At 46.3% G+C, this 26,056-nt stretch overlaps 1 protein-coding gene across 1 annotated transcript; it reads left to right on the top strand.

Annotated features, from left to right (window-relative positions):
* The first annotated feature begins 25 nt into the window (after positions 1-25).
* On the top strand, positions 26-21,226 carry LOC146172491 (bolA-like protein 1). The gene is made up of 6 exons (XM_084585854.1): positions 26-376; positions 2,515-2,565; positions 10,117-10,168; positions 19,451-19,515; positions 20,449-20,517; positions 21,062-21,226. The coding sequence occupies exons 1-6, from the start codon at positions 299-301 to the stop codon at positions 21,149-21,151; spliced, it is 405 nt and encodes a 134-aa protein (XP_084441980.1). The 5' UTR covers positions 26-298; the 3' UTR covers positions 21,152-21,226.
* The last annotated feature ends 4,830 nt before the right edge of the window (positions 21,227-26,056 follow it).

Genomic DNA, 26,056 nt, shown 5'->3' with positions numbered 1-26,056 from the left:
ACTGCATCAAACTGATTGCTACAGCAACATGGCAGCCCCCATAGCCTTTAGTCGGAGTTAAGTTGATCTCATAACTGTTCGCTGCAAAAACCGCTTCTAGCACTTTACATAGCGAATTCTCATTGAGGTCACATTTTCAATACATTCTAGAAATAAAATAATTACATATAGAAATTTAAATAAGCACTGTCATTTGTCAGGTTTGTTTTTGCTGCTGTCCCTCTGAACAGTCGCGCTGCGCTTGCGCGCATTGCCCCTGCTTAATTTGTAGTACACTGCTCCTTTCTGCACTGCTGTTATGCAACATTTGGTTGTTTTCGTGGGAAGGCGTCTTCTGAGCCGTGACGCACCGTACTATGCGACAAGATCTGCTTTTGTGAGTGACAGCTGCGCTTCCAGTAGTAAAAGCAAGACAACGAGGTTCAAGAATGTTTAGTGCCTAGGGAAGAAATGCAGTCAGTGAACAAGCGATTGGATCATGGGTGTTGTGTTGTTTATGTGACGGATACGTAGATAGTTATCTACCTGTCCATTTATAGCAGCTTAGCGTTTGCTTCCAGTTGGCAGATTTTAATTCGCTTTCATATTTACTTAGGTAATACAGTTCTACTTTATTCAACGGAATGTGTGCTAAACCATGGCCGGTCTGAAAATTGCCAGCAGTTTAGTTTTTCACGACAGCGTAATTGTGCGCTTGTGGGCAAACGTTCCCTGTGTGTGCTACCGGCACGTTGTCTCGCTTGTTTTCGATAAAACAAAGTTGCAGAACAGGGAGCCAGAAAACAGCGGTAAACGTTTGTGAATCCCAGTCACACGAAGAAAAAATCAGGAAAAACTTTGTATCTTTTATTCGTACTATGTCATGGATGAGCTAGATGCTGCTGCTGGCTTTTTCCGTGGCCATCCATCGCAGGTGCTTCGAAAATTTTTATTTATTTATTCACATACCTCATAGGCTTCAACTGGAATACTATTTGAGGGGGGGGGGGGGGGGGGGAGGTTACATCAAAAACTGGGGTGTGAACAGAAGCAAATAGAACAGAGTTATTTGAACATCATTATACAAATAATAGCCAACTAGAAAACAATGCAGTTAGAAAACACTTCAGAACAAAATGCTGCTTATTTTTTCTTTGAAAATAACATGATTAGAGATGTGAACAATGTTGTCAGGAAGACTATTGCATTATATGATTGCACAGGGCAGGTTGATGAATTGAAAGCGGTGGTTCGTCCCGAAATGCGTTTGAAGCTGAGGGGATTATGCAGTTGGTGAGATGTGCAGGTCGGTTGTGTGAAAGGAAGGGTGTAAGGATGATGGCTGTAAACAATTTTATGGAAGAGGCAAATAAGTTCTATTATTCGGAGAGATTCTAAGGACAGGAGTGACAGCAATTCCTTAATTTTATTTATGCTGGAATGTCAAATGTAGTTGCGTGCAATGCAATAAAGCAAGCGGCACGATTTTGTCACGCTCAAGGGAACGGATTAAGTAGTCATGATGAGATGATCAAATGGAAGATGCATATTCAAGTTGAGGCCGTACAAATGTTTAATATGCAAGCTAACGTGTAGAAGAATGTACACCTCTGAGGTTACGTTTTAAATCGCCTAATGTACGGTTAGCTTTGGCAGTAACTCTTTCTATATGGGTTTTCCAAGAGAGATTAGGTGACAGATGGACGTCAAGGTTCTTGTAAGATAGCGCAAGGGTGACTGGCCTGTGTTTAAGCAAGTATATGAAAAGGTAATTAGAGTGTTTATGGCTAAATGTCATTAATTGGCATTTATCAGCATTAAGGGTCATTTGCCATGATGAGCACCAGTTAGTAATGCAGTATAGATCTTCCTGAAGAGTGATGTGGTCGTTAACAGAGCGGATTTTGTGGTAAATAATGCAATCATCAGTGAACAGTCTGATTTTTGAGGTAATGCTTAATGTTAGGTCATTGATGTAGACTAGAAACAATAATGGGCCTATTACACTACCTTGCAGTACACCTGTTAGATCATTTAAAGAGGATGAATAGTTATCAATAAAAGTGAATTGTTTGCAAAATAAGAAATTTCTTATCCAAGAAATTGTTAGAGTTCAGGCGCAAGGATGACGAGAGCTTGTCTTCTGTCACTTTCTACTGTCGCGGAACATAGCTTTGCGTGTTTTCTGCCAACATCGCCACGGAAGATAAACATAAGTGGGATTTTTTTACTGTTCTTTTTTTGAAGGCGCGAGTTTTATTTTATATATATGATTATACGTCATTTTGTTGGCGCACTATTGTAAAATTTGATGCTGGTAAAATAAATCTCATAAATGACATACGATTTTTGCAAAGTGTACACAATATATTTTTTTTTTTGCTCCTGCTGCATGTACTCTTTTTCTGTTGACACACATAGATAAAGCTTTGATGGGGACAAAGCACATGCAAGGTTTCCAAATGACTGCTAAAATGTCACTATGCCATTTAATGGTACACAAAACTTGTGAATGCCTTCTTTTTTTCTTTTCAGAGTGGACGGACAGAAGCCAAGATATTGAAGAAACTTAAGGAGGCCCTTAACGTGAGCATGTGCTGTGTGCATTGCATGCCCCACACATGACCTGAACCAAGGCCCTGTAGGAGTGTATGGCACTATGAAGTCATATATAAAAATTGTAAATTGTAGGGTTTAATGCCCTGAAGCAGTACATTGGCTGTTAGGGACAACACCACCATAGTGGAAAGATCTGGATCAATTTAGACCACCTAATGTTCCTCGACATGCACTAATATTGCACAGAATGTGCGTGTTTTATGCTTTGGACCTGTGGGTTCCCAAAAATGAATCCATGTCCTTAGATCAGCAGTCGAAAGCCGAAGCCACTGAGGCATGTTGTGAGTCACCTCAAGTGGGCATGGGTAGTATATATAGATGCCAAAGTTTTTCGTTGCATCATTTTTTCTTTTGAATTTGACGCATGGATCATGATGCAGGGTTCATTATGTTCAGTAAGAAAACTAGTATTAAATTAGTTTCTATGTGGCTGTTTCAGCAGCCAAACAGTAGTGTTGACGTCAATTTAGTTTCTGTCACAGGAAGCATAAAAATTTTTAGTATAATAGGGGCTTTGTAGTTTATATTTGGTGCAACTGCTACATTGGGCTTTCGTAATAACAGGAATAGCAATTAATAAATAAGAAAGCAGTTAAGATGTTACTGGTAATGTATTTGTCACATGAATTCAAACTTTGATATCATAACTGCTCTCTGGTAGTTGAAACTGGAACAACGTGAGAGAAAAAATTCAATGGCAAATTATTTACTGAGCATAGGTTAATTGATGGAATTAATTGAATTAATTAATGAAGGTGCATGTAGAGCGTCTTGAGCATCATTGCACAGAAAGAATGTGGTGTCTGAACTCCTTCAAAAGAGTGCAGACACCTAATTATAGTTACCCCGCTGCATTGGCTCAATGGTTAGGGCACTTGATAGCTGATCCTGAAGACGCGGGTTCAATTCCAGCCCACACCCTCCCCCTGCAGCTGTGTTTCAATGGAGGGAAAATGCAAGGTGGCAATGTACTGTGCGATATCCGTGCTTGTGAAAAATACCCTAGGGGATAGAAATTGTCGAAGCCATCCGTAACAGTGTACTCATAGCTTATATCGCTTTGGGATGTTAAAATCTCATATGCCATGCCTAATTTTAGTTGCATGTTTTCTTCCCTGTATGATCATTCATACGAAAGTGTGGAATGTTCACCTTGTGGTACTCCTCTGCAGCCGCTAAATAATTTGGTTCAATTTCTCTCATGATATTGTGGTTTCCACAGCCAAATAATGGCTGTCATGTCAAGCTTGATTAGTGTCACTTGAGGCATGAAAAAGCTGCTCTAAAATCACTAACACATAGTTTTGCGGTTATTCTCACTCTTGGGTCAGGCTAAGCATTATAGTTAACAAAGCAATGTACCAGCATTTATATTGCATTTTTTTTCATGCCTCACATGACCTAAACCCACCTTTTGATGCCACAGCCATGCTTTGGTTGCTGAAACTGAGCAAGAAGGAAGAAATTCAGTTATAAATTGTTTAGCAGCCACAGGACTATACTCCAAGCTGATGCATGTGTACTCTCGTGTATACTATACCCACAGACAGCTTTTTGTGGCTTTGAAGGAGGAGCTAGGCAGGAAAGGAAAAGAGATCTCTCTGCCATGTTGGCGTGTATTGTTCGGGGTAGGGGTGCGGTGAGCGGAAGGAGTGAATTCAGTGAGGTAGCCTGTACTCCATGGGATGGAGACAAAAGCCTGTCACTTTCCATCTCATGTCTAGCCTTTGCTATGGAGCCTCAAAATGTTGCCTGCGAGTGTAATGTCTATCGCGTCATTACACTGAAGAAAACACACATGCAAAATTTTAGTGTCTGTACTCATTTAAGCTCTAACGCAAAGCTTGGCTTGATCGTAACGCATTCATTGTTCAGTCTGATTATGTTAAGGCACTGTTTCAACACAGGGCAGTAAATAGGACTGTCATGTTCTCTTGCATCACTATGTCGGTGCTGTTTTCTTTACATGACCTCGCACCAACTAACCCCAGCTTCATACAGTTGTCAAGACACGTCGATTTGTGCTAGCTGTTTGAAGCGTAGCGAAGGGAAGGAAATAATCAGAGGCTCTTAGCTGTACTTTTCCATTTTATCTTTGAACCTTGTTTATCTGCGCATAAACCTTCTCTTCATTTTTAAATCATAATGATCATTTTCTGTACTCATGGGCCATGTCTAAGGCACCTAACTTTCTGCAGTCAAAAATTTTGAATTCTGTGCGTGGAGGGCAAAGAATCTGCGAAATTCGACAGGAGGTGTCAAATTATTTTTCAGAATGCACTTTACACTACATTCAGAGCTGTTAGTGTGACTTTGTTTTTCCCCGAGCTGTTCAGCATAGCTAAAGTGACCTTCGCCACTAGGCTCAAACATGGGCATCAGTAGGATTTTGTCTTGGGGAAGAACTTATATCTCCTCCCCCCCTCCCTTTTTTTTATTTGCTTTTTTTCCACCCTGGAGGTCAAAGTAAAGAAGTTTCTTGTCACTGATGTGAGCGGGAAACTGAGGACGCAATGACGCACAAGTGAAGGAGAGGGGGCTTGGGAGAAGGGAGGGAGGTGCAATTCCCTCATGTGCACCCTGTGGCGCCGCCCATGGGCTCAAAAGCCGCTGGGAAAGCCATTGTTTCAATGACCTTTGGGCAAAGCGCATGGCGTGCAACTGCAGGAGAAGGCACCAACAGTGTTGAGTGGAGTAAGGAAAGCAAATGACAGCAAAACGGGCGCAGTACTGGGTAGCTTAAACCTTTGAACTACGCGATTTATCAGCCAAGGTCAACCTGGGCGTCCAGTTCACCTTCAACAAGCCAGAGGGCACAGTACTACCTACGGTGTACCATCGCTTGACCTTGCACCTGGACTTTTGATAGAAGACACAGCATCACGTGTTCCCTCTTGTAGTTTACGACTTCCTCGAGCCCGTATACAGTCTCGGCAATTTCATCGCTGCAAAACCATGTCTGCCCATGTCTTAGCCTAAGCTACAGTGCCTCAACCTACAGTGTTCTAGAATATTGTAGTGCGCTCACATGGCGGAGGCGCGTGACGCACTTCATGTCGACACCGGCAGATGGCGCGCTTCCCAGCGTAACCTGAAGCTAGACCGCGCGCCGAAGTTGAACGGGTACCGTTCACTGCTGGATTTGCCGAACGAAATGCAATATTCATGACGTTTGATGCACGATACATCTTTTGCTGCATCTTACCGGTATGCAGTGACCTATGGGGCCGTGTAATTTTTGCACCGCAGACAATGGCGAAGGGTGCCTTCAGGATGTGCAATGATATTTTGATAATATAACGGTAATGGTAGCCGCATTCTCGCAGTGAGAATACCACAGGGCCAATTTCAACGTAACCGTTTTTTTTTTTACAACTACCATCGGCTGCGGAAATGCACGTTATTAAGCAGTGTTCTTCCCAAACTATGCGCGCGAAATTCGACATCAGCGCATTGCTGCTTCAAGAAGCTATTTATATGCATTGCGTCGCTCTAAACCCAACAGAACATGTAAAGGAAATAAACGCAAGGCACTCTTATTTAATAACGTTTATTTTAAGACTTGGAACACGTGCAGCCGAAAAATCTGGCCGAATATTTACAAGTGGACATAATCCTACACCATGCACATTAGGAAGTTTTCGCGATCTTCTTGAGCATGGTCCTCTTTCTTTTTTTTTATTTCTCTCTGAGTTAATGCCCTTTGTAAAAAAAATGAAGCCGCGTTGTAAGGTAAAAGCTGATCACATTCTTGGTGAGCTCAGCTGAATGCTCAGTGCAACCAATGTTGCGCATGCATCTTGCCTTCACCAGGCTGAGCACATCTAAAATGCTATCGGTATGCAACAGTTTTTTGCTGAAGCATTCCGTGAACATATCCTCAAGAGTTTTCACAAAAGAAAACAGTGTGCTGTGCGGGTATAGAAGCCCGCCTCTGTCTCATATTATTGCAGCCAGCCCAAGACTCTCATCTTCAGATGACACGGTTGGAGCTTTCATGCATTCCTGGCACTTAGTTTTCATTATGCACTTCCTCGCGACGTATCCTGACACATAATAAGTTAAGTGAGAGTCGCTTCTCTCTATGTGTTCGTCATGATCCACTGAAGACAACATCGCTTCAGCATCTGGCAAGTTCCCCGAAGCAATGAGGGCATCCACCTGGTCCCACACATTGCTGGGAGGACCACCTGCACTGCTGTGCTCAGCATCAAGCAAAGCACTGAGTGCACATGGATCTGCATTGCCGTATCTCACAGTTTTGACTAAACTATAGAATGACATGCAGTTCATTGTTATGAGAAACTGAGTGGGAGTTGGATGGTCATTACAGCCTGAGGCTTGTCTCACGATTCCAAACAAATTTTCAATAGGATCCTGACTAAGCCGAGATGTCATAAGATATGCATACCCTAAATTTTCTAGGTATGACAGTAGCTCTAGAGTGCTTGAGATTGCCACACGCAGACCAGTCGCTGTTGACTCGCTTAAGAACCCTCCTGCTCCACCAGCATGCTGCTCCCAAGACGTGATATAATCCAGAAAATCCGAGAGTGCTTTGGCTGATGAATAATTGGGTCGCAGAGCTTCTGCCGGGAACCTAGAAGTCATGATGCTGATGAGCCGATTGATCCTCCTGTGAAAACAATTTTCTCATATTATGAGTTCAGGTCCCTTGAGATACATGCTTTATATTTTAAGTGGCATTATAGCTGCAACGAACATTCAGAACATTCGCCACCGGTTAGATGCGAGTACTGCAAAATGTGTCAACACGCTTTTAGGAAATAGAGGTTTTAGGTAAAAGCAAAGATACAAGGGCAAGGAAATTATTGGGACGCCAAACAAAGACGCCTTCGGCGCGTCTTTCACACGGCTGTAGCCAGTTCTGCACCCAGGAGCGAAGCAGTAATTTCGACGACGGCCAGGCATTTTTCACTGACATAGCACGCTAAAAAAGCGTGAGGCACAAAAAGACCACACGGATTTAGCAGGCGATAGAAGACTAACTGATCAAAAGGGGCTGTGAAAAGCAAACCGTCGTCGCCGCTATATCGCCGCTGCCGCGAAGCAAAAGAAGCGACTAGCGAGATCGTTCAGGTGACGCTGGCAGCAGCGCCCCTGGCGGGCGCCGGAGATATCGACACTGAGTGCTTCACGGCGGAGCGGCGCATGGATACGGCAGTGAGCCCACTGCCCCCTTCTAGAACACTGTACCTCAACCTAACCACGGCAAAACCAAGCTGAATGACACTTTCGATTCGCCTTACTAGATTTAGCAGGGTTAAACTTCAGTGGGTTTTTTTGTTTTCTTTCTTTCTTTCTTTTTTTTTTTTTTTTTTTTTTTTTACCCTTTCTCCCGTTGAGTTTCACGACTTGTACATCGTAGCGCAAGTATAGTCAGTTTGTATGTTCTATTCTGTTTTCGTGCCTTTTCGCGTTCTGACCGAGTTGCTATCAAAGTAGGGATATAGTTGTGTGACCTTTTCGTCCCATATGCGTCAATTCAAAGCGCGGTCAGTTTTAAAGTTAGCGACAGGTCTTGATCCAGCCGTCCCTCCCTCCGATAGGCCGGTTGGCTGCACTTGACCTCTTCGCAGCCAAGCTCCACCCAAAGGGTCCAGCATTGCTCGCGGCGCCGCTGAAAGGCATGGCTATCGGCGCGTGCGAGCGTGATGTTGGCCGATTGGTTAAACAAAGTGTACTTGACACGCCTCTATTGCATGTTTAGGCGTGTATATGCAGTACTTAATGCTTAAGCGGACGCAATAATTACATCTACGCGTGACATGCGCTGCGCCAGGCTGCTGGGCTTTCGGCTGCCGGAACCGTGCCGAAGATGGGAAAAAGTCATTTTCCATTCCTCGCGGTGACGATAATAGCAACAGGAGAAAGCTATGGCCTCATAAGATCGGGCACAAGATTTTCATGGCCACGAAAACATCCGGCTATGCGAATTAAGTGCTTTCTGTCTGCTTAGAGAGCCGTTCGCTTGCCCGGGTTGGCCTTTGTTTGTGCTTGTGCTCTTTCGTGAGAAAAATATCAAGAACGCTGTGACTATGTAGCCATTCCTTGTACTGTGGATGTCTAGTGAAAAGTCACTGGCGTTTCGCGCCCCCTTACTTTCGCCGAACAGATCGGGACTGCAATATAACGAGTGGAATCAATAGTGTCAAAATGCTCCGAATGAAAAGCCAATGCTTGATGATGCTTGTTATGAAAATGTAGTCGGTACAATTTATCAGTTAATTTATATAAATGGAAAATGAAACATTGGAAAAAGAGGAGGGTGCAAATGTGTCAAAATGATCGAAATGGAAAGTCAATATTTGCCTATGCTAAATATCGGTGTATAACAACTTTACAAAAAAATTGCACCATAAAAAAGTGTAAAAGCAACCGTGTGTGTGAAACGCTATTCAGTCATTTTTTTTAACGGAGGAGTGTCGCGTCGTTGCATCGAATGCAAACAAGTTCCTCTGAACGCGCACAGGAACTCGTCAAGTTTCAAGAGGCGGCATCAAGCTTATCTGGTGACATTACTGCCCGGCAGGCTATAAGGAAAACAATATAAAGCAAATAAAGAATAGAAAAGTTGGAAAACATTATCTGTGAGCTTGTATCACATAACTTTTTTTTTTTTTTTGTAGTGGTTGGAAGATATACATGCGTTGGTAATGCACAGTTCCAAAGAAACTGACTTTTTTTCCAAAATAAAGTTATTGGAATACTGTGTACATGAAATAAATTCGAGCCAAAAAATGTGTAAAACGGAGTACACCCGAACGGTTACAAACGCCATGACGCCCATTGCAGCGACGTTCCCACAAGTTGCAGAAAACTCGCAGTCTACTTATTTTTTAGTAAAGAAACTAGCCCAATAAGTTGACGGAAATGTCGTTTCTACTTCAAGTTCGCTACTAATTTCAGAGCATAATTAATGATCAGTTTCCTAGCCGCCGTACAGAGGCGAATGGTTCAGAAGGATGATCGCTGGCTCGTTTAACGTACGCGTTTCTTTTTTTTTTTTTTTTTTTTTTTGACGTTTATGCGGCACACGCATGTTTAAGTTGTTATTCCTGTCTTTTGATCTTGAGCAGCATAGGACACAAATCTGTTGAATTAACCAGTTTATGTGTGCACCGAGTGTGGCTTCATTAGTACGCGCTATGAGCGAAAGAGTGCGGCGCGTCGTCTGCTAGCGCTGCCGCCTGGACTCCTCAAGAGGGCGCTCGTGTAGTTGTCGCTACCTTTAAAAAAATGGGGGAGTTTTAGCGATCAGTGCTTGTTACCTCCCTCTTGTTGATTTTTTTTTTTTCGCGCTATGAACGTCCACGAGCATTGCCCATCAGGCCGAATTCATGCACTGCTAAGATATATCGCGGGGAGCTAAATCTTCGAGTGATTTGTCATTCGATTTGCCGTCTCAACGAGCCCCGTTTGATTAATATTCTGTGACCTTATGGCGTTCTTTCATTTAATAAATGTCCCACCACTGCCTCCCCCCTCTTTTTGCAGCCTCAAGAACTTCTGGTCGAGAATGAGAGCCACATGCACAACGTCCCCAAAGGTAGGCGCCCTGTCTCGCACTCTATTCCCGGTTGCAAGTCCCGCTGGTCGTCTTCGTGACACTGGACAGCTTCATCCGGGCAGCTTGCTCTAATTTTCGTGTTTAGTTAAGATCGGATCTGTGCATATTCGCAAGTGTGTTGGTGATTTGACCGGCAGCAGAATAAGTAGTAGTTATACTTTGTTCAGAAAACCGCGTTTAAAATTTTTTCCGCCGCTCTGTCAAAACTTGATTCCGTGATCGGCATTTTGAAGTGAATGGCTGCGTATGCCTATCTTGGAGGACCCACAATAAAAACTTGACGCGTGCAGTCTGTATTTCCGGAATCTGCCGCTGGTGACGGCACTTCCTATAGCTCGAGCGTAAGAGCTTCGTCTATTCCTTTTTGTCTCTGGAACACGTACACTCAACCGATAAACGGCGTCTTCAATTTGACCTGTATTTGCGCGTCTCCATGTGCCGTTCGCCTCGGGATCGGTGCACTCAAAAACGATAAGCGTAAGCTGTAGAAGGTAGTTGCATGCGTGTATGCTCCTCACACCGCAACGAAACGATTAGCTCCTTGCCCGCACGATGTGGCCGAAATTTCACATTTCTTCGAGGAGTCGACCTGCCGTAACTGTGAATAAAGCGATGCCTGTGGCGAAGGAAATCGGGGATTAAATTTCGCAGCGAATAAAAAGCCGTACACCACGAATGTGCTCAATTCGAAATTAATCGATAATTCTTCCGACGGGCATACATGCCCACATACGCAGCGGGTGTCCCGATCAACAGTAAATGGTGCTGGAGCACACAGGTCCGTTAGAACTAATCTGTGCGCGTCTGTTTGTAGCGCTCTGGGAAGTTCATGAACCTCGATCCTCCGCCTTTTGCACGGGCACGGAAAACATTTTTGGGGGTGCTGAAGTTTCGCTAAGGGTGTGCACACGACAGATCCATTGTGGATCCTACTACTTGCCTAACCAGTAATATTTTAAATTATGCCTCTATTATCTCGCCCCTACTCATTAGCGTACATTCCTCAGCTGCTACGTTGTGTCACGGCCGCTCAATGGAGGCGCACTTGGTGCGGCCTCAATAGGGAACCAAAGCTGGAGTTTGCTCCGCGACGCCAGCGCTCGGTTTCCAGCGGAGCGGAGAGGAACTACAAAACCTACGCGCATCCGCGCCCGCGCAGCGTGCTGCTGTCTGCGGAGTCTGCGCAGCCCGCTCGCTCGGGAGCGCGTGCTACAGGCAGCCGCACGTGCACGCGGAGCGGAAGAAGGAGAGTGAGGACGAGGGGGGATGGTCGTGCGTCTGTGCGCGCAAAGCTGGCGCTCTTTGCCAGTGGTGTTTCTTATTTTTGCTTTTTTCTGTGCCCCGGCTGAAATGGAGGCTGGCTGGAGGCACGCTTTTTATCGGTGCTTTCGAAAGAGAAATTATGATTAATTGATCGCCGCAGACATTGTTTTCAAAGAGCGCTTCTTGGCAGGCTCAGACAAAAAAACAACAACAACATGAACGCGAATTCTGTACTCGAAGGCAGAGGCAAGCGACAGGTATTTTGAAGGACTTGAGGTGGCACCTCTTGATGTCACTTCCATGTTGTTCAGAGAATGAAGGGTCCAGCCTTCTCGTTGAGAATTGATACGCGTGTACACAGCGACGAGTTCTCCGGGCGCTGGTTGGGGAGTTTCCTTTCCATTTGTGACTGCTCACTTGAAAGGGGCCTATTAAACTCTTTGGGGACAGACGTTTTAGGCGATGCTGCCGGCACCGTGGTGCCTGTTTTCTTCGCGTTTAGGACGCGTTCCCTACAAAGGCACAAAGCATACCGCTTTGTATACCCTTTGGTTCCTGCTGACCGCGGTCAGGGGGAGTTCGCTGCTGTGGCGCTGCCATCCGAAATCAATGACTTATCTACCTTTAACGATGAGAGGTTTCTTAACGACCTGGATCACTGACGAGAAGCCGAGGCATGCCATTTTTTCGGCAGTTTCCTCTCTCCCCGAGACGAAGAACGAGGAAATGCCTGACGACTTTTCATGCAGGCGGGGACATCTCTCCAAGTAAACCTTTGTTTTCTTAATTCCACAGCTACGCTATAGTGCTCTAGAATATTGGGCAGTGTGACGACCGGCGCCGAAGAGCGGGCCGCTTTTGCGATGACAAGAACCGACTCCCGCGAGAGGGCGCGACGTGCAACAGGGGTGCCACGTTCGCCGCTCGGCGCGTAGCGGCCGCGGGATACCGGGGGTACAGAGGAGGGTTGCGGTTCTCTTTGGAGCGATTTTCAGGCGGTACGCAATTAGTGTGATAATTAATAAAGAGGCTACTTATTCCAGGTGCTTAAACTGATCCTTGCCATTCTTTTACGTCTATCGGGAGACATCGTGCACGCTTGGGTAGTCCTTCGGAGCAGAGCGCGATGTTTGAATCGCTATCTGAAACTCTCAACATTTCTTCCTGCGGACAGTTACAAATCGTCCAGATGAGCAATTTGTACTTAATGTTTGCAATGAAGCGTGGTGTTTTGCATTCGTAAATCCCGTAAGGGAATAAAGGCTGCTGCCCAGCAGTGCTATTAACACGCGGAGAAAAACAGTGTACATGCGAATCAAAGCTTGTGCTTCGTAAGGCCTCTTTAGGAACACCTATTTTTTACAAACCTTATTTACGAACACCTGCTTACATTTTGCAGCTTGCGCTTATTAATACATAACAACGTTTATCTTAAATCGTCGGTAATCTGTAATATATCTCTTTAATCGGTTTTCTTTATGTGCCCTAATCACCGCTTATAGAAATTAATTATACAGTGTGCGAGCAAAACACATTTATTCACTACCGTACTAATTTAAAGCACTGTGGTATTTACCGGCAAAAAAAAAAATAAACAAGGTATACGCGACTCAAGCATTTATTCTTTCTTCGTGATTAATAATTACGTATATCGTGGACATTTGTTTGCGTGCCACTAACGAAAGGGTGAACCAGCTGCTTAGATGAAAAAAAAGACAAAAAGTCAAGTACAGCTAGGGCATTACTTCAAATAAAATATGAAAAATTAAACCCGTCACATACGTAATACGTTCATAGTGGGCACTTGAGTGCGGACGCTTTACTGGCATCAAATGGTACAGAGCAAACAAACAAAAATAAAAGCACTGATAATTGCGCGTCGAATTGGCAGGTATGATGCAGTTCTTGGCGCGCATCGAGAGAAAGCGGAAAAATGCGAAAAAGATGACGAGCACCTAATACGCAAGCAATTAATATAATGCCGAAATCAAATGCGGACATAATGCGTGTTTATTCTTTAAGTGTGTGGTATGAAATATGAGTAATCGACTGGATATACTTGCAACTACTGCTTACCGGACTATAAATAATCGGGCTACTTGCCGCGGGTGCTCTTTGCAGTACTAACCAGACTGTAATTGTTAACAAGGTTAATATTACACGTGAAATACTTCCAAGGGAATTTAATTATTTTCCCTTTGGGAACTCTTGTCGTGATTCGCTTACTTCGCAAAGAGCGACGCCGTAAAAACACATCAAATTTCATTGCTTCAAGTGGGAGCTTTTCTGGTGCTCCAAGTAGGTAAACTTTTTGAACCTTCACATTTTGCAGGAAGTTTGCAAAATCTGAAGTGCAAAGCAGTCGAAAAGGACCGTGCATCCGAGCCAAATTTTTGAGTAAATTGCGACCTAGCTTCGAACCTATGGCGCTATTTTTGTTCGTGGTGAGAAACCGTGCCGACCTCACAACCTCTCTTTCGCAGAAGGATGATCTAGCGGAAGCGAATTAAGCGTACCCTATAGCCTTCGCGTCCTCTATTTTCCGTCGTTTCTTTTTCAAAGCTATTCTTTTTTTTTTTTTTTTGTATGTATGTATACATAAAACAGGACTAGAGCGATCTTCTGGAGGCAATGACTTGCATATTACCGGTGGCTTGCGCACCCTAGAATGGAAACATTTTCTGGAACAATTAGGTCATTGTTAAACTATAACGCATTGAGATTAAATGTTTTAAGTATAGCGCACATCTCTGGGTATTTATAAAGCTACCCGTTACAACAATGTTTCAACTTATGGAGAGAAAAGAAAATGGTGTGTTCTTAGATTAGTGTACAGTTTCACAAATTGTTGTCTCTTAAATTTCGACGCTTATATCTTTATACGCGTTCGATTGCAGCCTGTTTGTGCACTGCTTTCCTCTTCCCGGCCGCCTTCATTTGGTTCTTATGCTCGGTTGTTTCCTCTCTTTTTATTGTTTTTAATATATCTCCATTTTTCTTCCTCTTTAGCTGCCTGCTTTCTTCGTCGTGCGTTTGCCGTGCCGCACAAAAATTCTGAACCTTTATTGACATTCGCGGTCGCTCTTTTCACGGCGGTGTGTGCCTTGCACCAACCCCTTTCTCCCTCCCTGGTAGGCGACACGTTTCTTTTTATTTTCCTGTGAAACCTTTACCTCCCACTTCTTCGACCTTTCCTGACCCGCTGTGTTCCGTTATTCAGTAGCCAGTTGGCGTGGTGTCGTTCGTTTTTCATGTCCTTACTTTACTATATCTCTACCTCCATGCGGAGTAGTCCACATTTAATTCATATCCAAGTGAATGCTGACTTCTCTTGTGGCTTCAGTGACGTACTATAGTCGGCATAGTTGGCGTGAAAAACAACGGAATATACCATTTTGGACTGTTTTGATAATGGGGTTACTGTGACCAGTTTTAGTCAGCGCTCGAACGCACGTGTTGTATGTTTCACTTCTTCATACATCCTGCCTCCACTCAGCCCTCTTTTCAAAACGACTACATTTCTGGACGTGAATTAGGTGCTTTAGGAATGCTAAAGCAAGCTGTTCGGCGAGTGAAGCGTGCTGTGCGAGTCGTACGCCGGCCCTCTCCAAGCTGTTTTCTTCGGAGCCAACTCCTGTCATGTTACTTCCCCGAGGTGTTGCCGACGGCCAAAATGGAAAATAAATTAGGTGATTGCTAACGGTACTGAGCACCGTTAACCGGCATATTTGTAAAATCTTGTCGCGAACAGCTCGAGACGACGCACAAGCAAACAAGAACGTACAGTCCGCGCGGTATCCGCCCCGCCGCACAGCGCGCATACGCGGGCGCCCGGACGGCTGACACACCAGTTGCTGGTGGCGCCCTCTGCGCTGCGGCGCCTCCGTCATCGCAAAAGCGGCCCCCCGCTCCCATGCATTGCGCGGCGCGGTCGACACACTGCCCAATCTTCTAGAGCACTATAGCTACGCTGTGCAATCCCTAGTTCAGTTATCTCTAGCGAATGTGCAGTTTTGAGCTCCCGAAGCAGGATCGCGTATGAGGATAGAACGATTAAGGTATGTGTTTTCCCTTTATAAACGCCGAGTGATGGCATTAATGACATATATCTGTTTCTTGAGGCCGACTTGGTTCCGCGATGGCTGCTGCGGCACAGCCAGTTGCAAACAGAGGTGCGAGATACCTAAAAAAAAACCGACAACCATCGTTTCAACACGAAAGGAAGAAGAAAGAAAAACACTTTCACGAGTTTTGCGAAAAAGCGCGCCGTCACTTTTTCATTCCAGTTTTTTTTTTTTCTTGCCCCCTTTGTTAGAGCGTGACGGCGGCCACAATGCGGCCGGAGGAGAAGAGAAACAACCGAGCGCGCGCGCGCAAACACGTGCTGGAAAGCAGCGCGGAGCAGACGACAGCATGCTTTTCTATGAGGCGGGGAGCAGACGACGCGGCCGGGCTGCGCGTAGATTTTGACGTGGTCTCCATGGAGGGCGCTGGCGCACAGAGCGGCGCAGCGCCCCCTGGCCCAGGTTTTCTCGAGCACGTATTGGGAGAAGTTATAGTTTCCGCCGTCATTCTCCGCGGGGGCGCCACCACTCCAGGACAAGGCGCCGCCGGCACGGACGAGCAGGCGACGCGGAAGGAGCGCGCTGGCTGGGCTGTTGCGTGTTATCGTTTTGACTACTAAGCATAACAGCGTCCTAAGCGTATGCAGCACCATGCCAGGCAACTGCTGTGTGCCGCTGTGCACCACGAAAGCAAGAAAAGATCGGTTACCATGAGTTCCCGTGCGATTCACAACGTCGAGCAGCATGGCTGAAAAACATCGAAAAGGAAGCCGGGAAGCCGGTGGGAGCCGAGTGACAAGTCACTGGTATACTCACTGCACTTCACAGATGACGATTACAGGAAGAACATAAAACTGAAGATCCTACTTCCTTCAGCTGTCCCCTCCGTGTTCCCGAACTGCCCACATTACAAGTTACTCACGCGGGCTCATGTTGAGCCAAACAACCTTGAAAAAATAATGTGCGCAGGTCAATAGCTTTATTTTCCCCACTTGTTATAGCTACATTTCATTTCCTCCTGGACAACCCCCCGTGTCATCCTGAAGCATGTGTGTTTCAAGATAGCTGCGCCACGATAACTTTTATGGCGATGATATCAAAATGGTATGCCTTGCCCAACATCGCATAAGTGAAGCCATGGAGACACCAAGAGGAGCCGCTGTATTTGTCAGATGACGAGCGACTCTCGTTAGAGTTGGACTTTGCCATATCGAAGACATTCAGGTCCAAGGAGGCACGTCAAAGCAAAGGCTAACCAAGCAAACGTACGAAGCAACAATCATGACAATCAGATCCACAGTGGCGCAAATTAAGTACCTTTTTGATCACATCAAGTATCTGACAACAATGTCTTCTGTGTGCCTTACTAGTGCATTGCATTAAACCGAATCTTATTTTCAGCTTCCGATACGCCCTAAAGAAGGCTCTGAAAGCGGGTCTATAGTATCGCTTTTTAGCAGCCTAAGGCAATTCAAAGGCGGGAATGACAAAGTTGACGCAAGGGCTGCAGTTTTCAGCTCGGAGAAAATACTGAAGGTACCACTAGCAATATATATATATATATATATATATATATATATATATATATATATATATATATATATATATATATATATATATATATATATATATATATATATATCGACTGATGTTATACACATTTTGCCATGCTTTGTGCAGGTTGGCATTTTGCAAGCATCGGTCTGCAAATGCACCTATAAACAATAGGCAGCAATAAAACTTGGAATTCGTGATTATGAAAGTCGTACCTTGCCAACTGCCATATCACGTCTGCTGCGAGAGAGTTTTCGAGTCAGCTTGGATTCATTCATGTGTGGTGTGAACCAGCAGCTGAAATAGAGTTAGCACCGATTGCAGTCTTGGCTGGTTACCGTGCACGTCCATTTGAAGAGAAAGTATGAATAGTTTTACAGAATCTCATGAAACATTTTTATTTATTCTGTTTTCAGTGCCTGCCCGTGTTTTCATTATTTATATATTACCAAAGTTTAAATAACTTCTAGTGCTTACTTTAGAGTGTCAATAATTTTATTTTATTAGTCCCCATCCATTTATCAACTTTGTGCCTTGTGATTCCTGCAAAACCCTCGACTTATCAAAATTCTTGATGATGGACGCCTAAGGTATCTGAAAATCACCATGCACCTTTGTTAGCAAGGTGATGAAGTGTCCAGAGGTCAGAAGAAGCAGCAAGCTATGCAACATGTTAGTTTCATCCCTTCTTCCCTATTTTGTGCAATTTCCGGAGTTGATTTGCGAGAGAGAAGACCGCAGTCACACTAAGGACCTAACTAAACTAATGCGACCACTGCTGACCAACTGGACAGGCAACATCAATCTGACAGTGGAAAAAATCACGCTTGCACTTAAACCTTTTTCGAGGAAAGTTCTTCGCTTGTAAAATAAGCTTGCGTGCCTTCTGTGCATCACGCGACTTCATAATCAAACGAAAAAAAAATTGCCTGAGCCTGCGGGCGTGTCGATGAACTGGCTGTCTAGTGTTGTTTCTTTTGCAACAGTTTGTGTTAGCTAGCATGCTTAGGTGGTGGTACCCACTTGAATATTATTTCCAGTGAAAACGGAGGAACTGGCTGAACAATAATGTTGAATTCGCTACGTCCTCAATTGTAAGTTTCCAGAAAAGTGCGCGCTGAATAAATGGCCCCAAACCTTGTCCTGATTTCAAGATTGTAATATCTAATACGTTATTACAGTGGTTGAAACGCAATTAATGGGTGCCCACTCAGCGAAGCACACGACTGCCTCGATTCTCGTTGTTAACGGAAGACCACGAATGACTTGAAAAAGCCCAGTGATGATGACATGCCGCTATCACCTTATCAATAGCAAACTTGCACGTAGCATCACATAATGTGTGAAACGCCGCTCATAAATCCTAAATTGAGCAAGAGCCGACCACGCGAATGCCGAAACGAAAGCACAGCCACGGCCGCTGCGCGCAACTCTCCGCCCGGACTCGTCGGTGGCGCCGCAGCGGTGGCGATGAGAACTAGGCGCAATACGGCTCTTCTGGGCGACGCGACGGGCCGCACCCAAGTGCGCCTCCATTGAGCGGCCGTGGTTGTGTGAAGAACCACCCGACATAGACGTTGACACCTGCTGTCGCCAGGTGTCATCAGAAAACAAGGACATTTGAAGGGCGGGTGCAGGCTGGTCAAAGCAACTAGCAAAATAAATCTCCGCTTTAACCAAACCGAATACTAACGTACTTGCGTGGCCTGCAAGTAGCCTGTCCGTCTGGAAATCCGAGGGTCCCGGAGCGTCTCTTCTCACCCTTGTGTCCGAACTTTCATTTCCCGCCAACTCGGATATGTGTGATGTCGTGACGTCGCACAATCTGCCGGCGTGCCCGGCCGGGTCACCTGAAAACCACCGTGATGTTTCAGCGCCGACACCGGATTTTCTGCCCGTTAATGCCATCGTATTAAGATTTCTCAGCGGAGCTTCAGAATATCGGCATGGTCGTCGCCGACTTTTCACGCGAGGTTTGCTGTCGGCAGGGGCTCCTTTCACTTCTTTGAGGTGCGCAGTTTTTTATGCTAGCTGCATGTATAGTATACGAAAGGCGAAAGCTTTCTCCGTTCGCTGGGAGTGTCCTCCTCGTGAAATCTGTCTCCACTAGGAATCGAACCCCTATCCCTCCGATTTCTTTTCTGCGTGAGGATGGTAGTAGCGATCATGATGGCGCTGCATTTAGTGATAATGATGGAGGAGGAAAGCTTTTACTGCATTTGTCCCTTTCTCCCTGAGTGGAGCCCTCTGTCAGGACCTCATGTGCCGCCGCTATGATGGTAGTAGTGATTACAATGACGGTGCATTTGTTGATAATTATGATAGTGCAGACTTAAGCGTAGTCTTGTATTTTTGTTTGTTTGCCCGTCTCCATCCCTAGGGTCCGAGACGCACTTCCGGGTGACCGTCGTGTCGTCCGCGTTCGAGGGGAAGAACATGGTGCAGGTGGGTGACTCAATCAGTGATGACCGTACACTGCCGCCCCGCATGGAACGAATTTCCAACGAATAAGCGACCAACTTAGTTCGACAGCATGGCAAAGTATGTTGCTGCCGCCTCTGTCTCGCCCGCCATCCACATAGCCCGAAGGCGTTGTCTGCCGCGCAGACGTCGTAGAAATTCCAATTCACCTTATTAGGCGCGACTTTGTGCGTGGCATATAACTGCATGCTTCAGGGGCATTATACACGAGTTCCGACATGCGCATGCCTCAACTACTGCGCGTTCAGGAGAGTGACTCGAGACTAACGCTCTCGGTTACCATCGTTTTGTCGAGCGGCCGATATTTAAACGGTATACCTCTTTGTTGCAACTGGAAATTTTATTTAATGGATATTCTGTATATCATTTCCTGGCTGCAGGTAAAAGGCGACGCGCGCACGTTTGCCGGGGGCATTTCTGTGGGTTGCAACTTGGAGTTTTATTTAATCGGTAGTTAAGGGCCAAACTGCATGCACGTCGTGCGCGAGGTGCTATATGTCGTTTCCTGGCTGCAGGTAAGAGGTAGCTCGCACACCTGTGTCGGTGGTTTAAATGCCATGGCACGAAAACTCGAGTGTGTACATTTCGCCTCCGTCAGAATGCGGTAGCCAACCAAGAGATGGGCCACCGAATGCGATGGCTGAGGCGAAATGAATCAAAGGCGAGGCGCATTTTCAGCTGCTGCTGCATCTGCCAATTAGTTGCATCGGTGCGCGCACAATTGGGACCGTACGCGGTTACTGTTTGCCCAGACAGGAAACCTCGGGATTTTCTGTTGTCTTAAAATCGGAGGTACTGTTCTCGTGTACTGCCTTCGGGCTGTTTTTTACTGGCTCGATCAGTCGCCCATCACGCTTATTCTTCTCTTTCCGTCTTCCTCTTGGTGCACCCATTCAGCAACACGCCTTGGTGTACGCTGCGCTGAAGGAGGAGCTCAAAAGCCCAGTTCACGCCCTCGCGATTCAGGTGAGCGCGAGCTGTTGGTTGATTTGCGCTCGCCCGCGCTTGCCGTACACACATCTGACGCGTCTGCCGTGAATGTTTGTTGTTCCGGCGGCCTGTGTCTCTTTTCTTCTGATTTCTATTCAGTTACATTTCACGCACGAAGTGATAACGCTAATATTTTGTCTTCAAGCTGTCAAACTGTCTTCACGCCTGGCGTAGCTATAGGTTGTAATTCTAGAGCACTTCCACGTCTTGTGTGATATCGTATAGTAGAGCAGTCCACTTGGTGCTGTACCTCGTGGTTGTCGTCATTGAGCTTTTTTTTTTTTTTTTTTTTTTTTTCGCTGGCAAAACAAGCTTTGTCTGGCGCACAGCGCAGGGTGTCATCGATGCGTACATACGATGTAGCAAAATGCTTGTGGAGGAAAAAAAATAAAGATGAACTATACCTACGATATTGTAGCAAGAGCATTTATTGACACGAGTGTGCTAGGAAGTAATTCGCAGACTCTGACTGGGCATTACCCTGACGCCGTGGCTGTATCTCTTTTCATTTTGCTGCCAGACCTCTACACCGGACAAGTGGGAGTCCAAGACGTTGAAGTCGCCGCCGTGCCTGGGAGGAATGAAGAGAGAGAGCCGAAACAAGGAATGATGCAATGTTGTGTATAGAGGCTTCGTAGTTTCTGGATATATTTTAAGCGGTGCTTAAAAGTTGAAGAAAAAATTGCTCTTCTTTTCTTTCGTGTCTTTCTTTTAGCAGCGACAAAAAGGGCTTGAATTCGTAGTCACACCACATTTCTTAGAGCCTCTTCTTTGTCAAAGTACCGAGAGGAGCAAGTTTAAAAGGTCGAAAATGCCAAACCTAAGTTCAGTCCGTGTATACGGTTAAGAACGATGCTTCGCTCGACGCGGCGATGGCGTCACAAACATTGCTGGAAAAACACTTGATTTGCGCCATAATTAAATTTCGCATGGTGGCCGATCTGCGGAAATGACCTTCCGATTGCGACAGGGGAAAGCTAACCACCGGAGCTGCCCTTCGAGAATGAAAGCGCCATGCATGTGTTCCCATAAGGAGTAAATACACTGTTGGAAATCAAAACTAAGACGAAGAAACACGGGCGCTTGGACCGTTTTGCGAAAACCAGGAAACCTGTTGGAGCGGCTCTGTAGTACAGCTACATTCCGTGATTTCGCAGAGTAATGCTGACGATTGATGATGCCCTGCTCTAGCTGCTTCTCGTCGCAGGAAAAGTTGTCGCTTTAAACTGCAGTTGCGACATGGTGTAATATATTGGGCACATTCACGAGCAGCTTTCTCTTCGTACTAAACTGTCGCATCGATCTGCTCGTAATGTAAGTGAGCTATTCCCAACATTCGTGCTTTCTTCGATCCTGCACCGACCTCCGAAGATCGAGCGCCGCAATAGCATGCAACTGGACGTGTAGAACACTCAATAGGCTGTAATCCGTATGAAATGCTATGCTAGTCCTTTACATGCATAGAGAGGGAATGTGATGTTTCTTATTTAATCCTTGTTTTAGATTCTACCCCACAGTCATTACAAAAGGCATGCTGAATCTAGAGGCTTACGCTGGCACAGCGGCGATGACCTGGCCGGCGAGCCTGTCGGGGCGAAAACGCGCTACACCGCAGCGCGAACGATCCACTTCCGTATATACGAACAGCGACGTTATTTGGGTATTTAGGGGAGGGCTAGACAAGTGCTCGGCCTGCAGCTTCGCTTTCTCGTTAAATTTCGCGTACATGGTGTTTAAACCCCCTGTAGATTCAAGATTAGCGTGAACCGATGGAACGGCCTCCATAGAGAAACATTTTGTGCGGCCCCCGCTTACAGCCATCGTCACACACGAGCGGAAGATATGCGGCACTGGACTTTGGTACAAAATCACAGTCTTGCATAGAAATGGCCGGGAGTAATTTTGCAGCTCAATGCTGCTGCCCAGCGACTTGTGCCAAGCAGTATATACCAGCAAAAGACATGCGTTTTTTTTTTTTTTTTTCACGCATGTAGCAGTACAAACTGTGACAGTTTATTGTTGGCACACTCGAAGTATGCGCGCAACGAACGCTAATTGCTCTATTCTAGGCAGTGTGTACATACGGGAAAAACGGGCCGAAGCTCTATTCACACTTGCGACTAGATGAGTCGCAGTGGAACTGCAAATAATGATTGAATGATTAATGAATGATTGATGACCTAGACAGGAAAAGTAGAAAGGTAGGCTTGAAAATCAATATGCAGAAGACTAAGGTAATGTTCAACAGCCTCGGGAAGGAACAGCAGTTTACATTAGGTAGCGAAATACTGGAAGTAGTAGGCGAATATGTCTACTTAGGACAGGTAGTAACCGCAGATCCGGACCATGAAAAGGAAATAAGAAGAATAAGATTAGGATGGAGTGCGTTTGGCAAGCACTCGCAGATTATGACTAGCAGCTTACCGGTATCGCTCAAGAGGAAAGTATACAACAGTTGCATCTTTCCTGTACTCACCTATGGGGCTGAAACGTGGAGGCTAACCAAGAGGGTTCTACTTAAGTTGAGGACAACCCAGAGGGCTATGGAACGCAAAATGGTAGGGGTAACATTAAGAGATAGAAAACGTTCAGAGTGGGTCAGGGAAATAACTCAAGTTACCGACATTCTAGTAGAAATTAAGAAGAAATGGACATGGGCAGGACATGTAGTGCAAAGAGAGGATAACCGATGGTCGCTGAGGGTAACAAACTGGATTCCAAGGGAAGGAAAGCGTAGCAGGGGGCGGCAGAAAGTTAGGTGGGCGGATGAGATTAAGAAGTTCGCAGGGGTCAAGTGGATGCAGCTAGCACAGAACCGGGTTAAGTGGAGAAATATGGGAGAGACCTTCGCCCTGCAGTGGGTATAATCAGGCTGATGATGATGAGTCGCAGTCGCGCGACCAGAGGAGAGGAGCTCGCCACTACCGATGTTCACACTTGCGATTGTCGCCTTCTCGTTTGTCAGGCACAGTTGGGAGTAGAGCTGCTGGGCGATGAGAGCGAACGTCGGTAGCGGCCGCATGCCAGACACTTCAGCTTTTTCAGGCGAGGCCGTGCGCATGCCGCGCTCTCGTGTTTCCAGGAGAACGCCGACGACGAATAGACTCTCAATCACCGTGGTGTCAATATACTGCGTGAAAAACCCATTTCTCAAAAGTTCATGGTACTTACCGGATAGTCCGAATATCTTTCCAATCTCCTCGCAGGCCATATCCTTCTCCCTGCCTTTGAATTCCGGGTGCCGTTTATTGAAAAGGTAGGGGTATTCTTTAATTGCATTGAGAAGGTGCTCGATCGAGTACTCCGGGACCTCGCTGATTCGTGAAATGGAGCCGCGCGACTGGAAATTCGAGCAGTGCCCGATCGGCCCACGCGGCAGTCGATTTTCGACCGATGCGACCATTTGCGACTGTCGCTTTTCGACCATAACGGTTGCGCGACCGCTGTTAGTCGCAAGTGTGAACGGGCCTTAAGGCCCGTTCACACTGGTTCACACTGGCGACTCGCGGAGGTCGCGCGACACGATTCGTCACGGAGGGGGCGATTAGTCATGGAGGGGGCGACCCGAACGAGTCGCCAGCGGCCCGTTTGAGGGAGTCGACATGGAGTCGCTCGCTGACCGATTTCTTGCGACGCGACTTTAAGTCGCAAAGCTACTGAGCCAATCCACAGCGCTTCTGCCTCCTTCTAAGGCGGGAAAATTCAAGAGTGCATGCGCGCGTGTGCACGATCGATTTACTGCGCCCGCAGTTGTTGGGCACACATGGTAAGGAGCACTGCGAGAGTGAAGCGTACTAATTCACGTTTGTACTCGTATCATTGGTCATGTGCTTGACGCTCGGGCATGGGGCGATTTCGTGATCTGCTATTTCGCTAAAACGCTAACAATAGCGCGCACACCACCGCCGCTTCCGTCTTCGTCGAACTATAGCGCGTTGGCTGCCGAAACAGTCCTAAACATGGGGATAACCATAAGATCCTCCTCTTCGCTGATAATTTCACATATTCATAACCGAAATGAGTCCGAATTGATCTACCTCGAGCGCGGTAGCAGAAGCCGTAAAGGCGCGAAAGTCGGCTCTTCGTTCAAATCTCGTTCGGAGAGGGGTTTGTCGTGAAGCGAGTCGCATTCCGGTGTGAACACTCCCTGTTCATCGACGATTGTCGCCGGTCTCCCCCTCCGTGACGAATCGTGTCGCGCGACCTCCGCGAGTCGCCAGTGTGAACCAGCTGGTTCACACTGGCGACTCGCGGAGGTCGCGCGACACGATTCGTCACGGAGGGGGCGATTAGTCACGGAGGGGGCGACCCAAACGAGTCGCCAGCGACCCGTTTGAGGGAGTCTCCATGGAGTCGCTCGCTGACCGATTTTTTGCGACGCGACTTGAAGTCGCAGGACTCCTCAGCCAACCCGCGGCACTTCTGCCTTCTTCCTTGGGCGGGAAAATTCAAGTGTGCATGCGCGCATGTGCACGAATTACTGCGCCCGCTGTTGTTTGGCACACATGCCAAGGATCACTGCGAGAGTGAGACGTACTAATTCGGGTTTGTACTCGTACTCTTTATCATGTGCTCGACGCTCTGGCATGAAGTGATTTCGTGATCTGCTATTGCGCGAGACCGCAAACAACAGCGCGCAAAACCAACGCCGCTTCCGTCTTCAGTGAACTAGAGCGCTTTTGACTGTCGAAACAGCCCTAAACATGGGCATAACCATAAGATCTACTTCCTCGCTGATAATTGCACATATTCATACCCGAAATGAGCCCGAATTGGTCTGCCACTAGCGCAGTAGGAGTCCGTAAAGGCGCGAAAGTTGGCTCTTCGTTCAAATCTCGTTCAGTGAAGGGGTTGTCGTGAAGCGAGTCGCATGCCGATGTGAACACTCGTTGTCGATCGGCGCTTGTCGTGGGTCGCCCCCTGCGTGACGAATCGAGACGCGCGACATCCGCGAGTCGCCAGTGTGAACCAGCCTAGTGACCGCGCGACTCACACTTTGGCAATTGTGTCAACTTGGATTTGCCCTACGGCCAATAGTGGATCGATGCACACAGTCGTATCCGTAGTGCCGAACCTCGCGGGAACCGCCGAACTTTGAAAACTGACGTACCCATGGGAGAAAAGTACCCGATCATCCGTCCGGCGTATCATTACCCACAGCATCAAAAGACAGGAGTCACATCCATCCGACCGTACCTGAAAGAAAAAAATATAATCTACCGGGTCCGTCCGAAGTGCCTTTAGCCACAAGCCTTTATCGTATATAACTTAAAGGGAAGCTGAAATTGCTATTTTTATATATATTTGGCTGAGATTTAACGATTCGAATGTACAAAATTTTAGGGAAAGAACGTAATTTCGGGCTAGGATTTATATTGGTTACGTAATCAGAGTCAAGCCGCGACTAAGTTCGCGCAATTTTTCAACGCGTCGGATGAGTCAAAGCTCGTGGTGATGTCATTGTTGCCTTTTTTTTTTTTTTTCGCTGGCTTCGCCCACATGTGTCGTCTGATGC

The sequence above is a fragment of the Amblyomma maculatum genome, unplaced genomic scaffold, assembly GCF_055883805.1.
Source record: "Amblyomma maculatum isolate TAMU_Amacu unplaced genomic scaffold, ASM5588380v1 scaffold_13, whole genome shotgun sequence".
Classification (NCBI taxonomy): domain Eukaryota; kingdom Metazoa; phylum Arthropoda; class Arachnida; order Ixodida; family Ixodidae; genus Amblyomma; species Amblyomma maculatum.
The sequence above is the reverse complement of the archived record's forward strand: the minus strand, read 5'-3'. Positions and strand labels throughout refer to the sequence as shown.

Excerpts from the sequence above, each read along its gene's own strand:
- LOC146172491 (XM_084585854.1), top strand. The coding sequence starts at position 299 with ATGCAACATTTGGTTGTTTTCGTGGGAAGGCGTCTTCTGAGCCGTGAC. Across the intron at positions 19,516-20,448 it reads AGGGGAAGAACATGGTGCAG|CAACACGCCTTGGTGTACGC; the intron begins GTGGGTGACTCA and ends GCACCCATTCAG. Across the intron at positions 20,518-21,061 it reads TTCACGCCCTCGCGATTCAG|ACCTCTACACCGGACAAGTG; the intron begins GTGAGCGCGAGC and ends TTTTGCTGCCAG.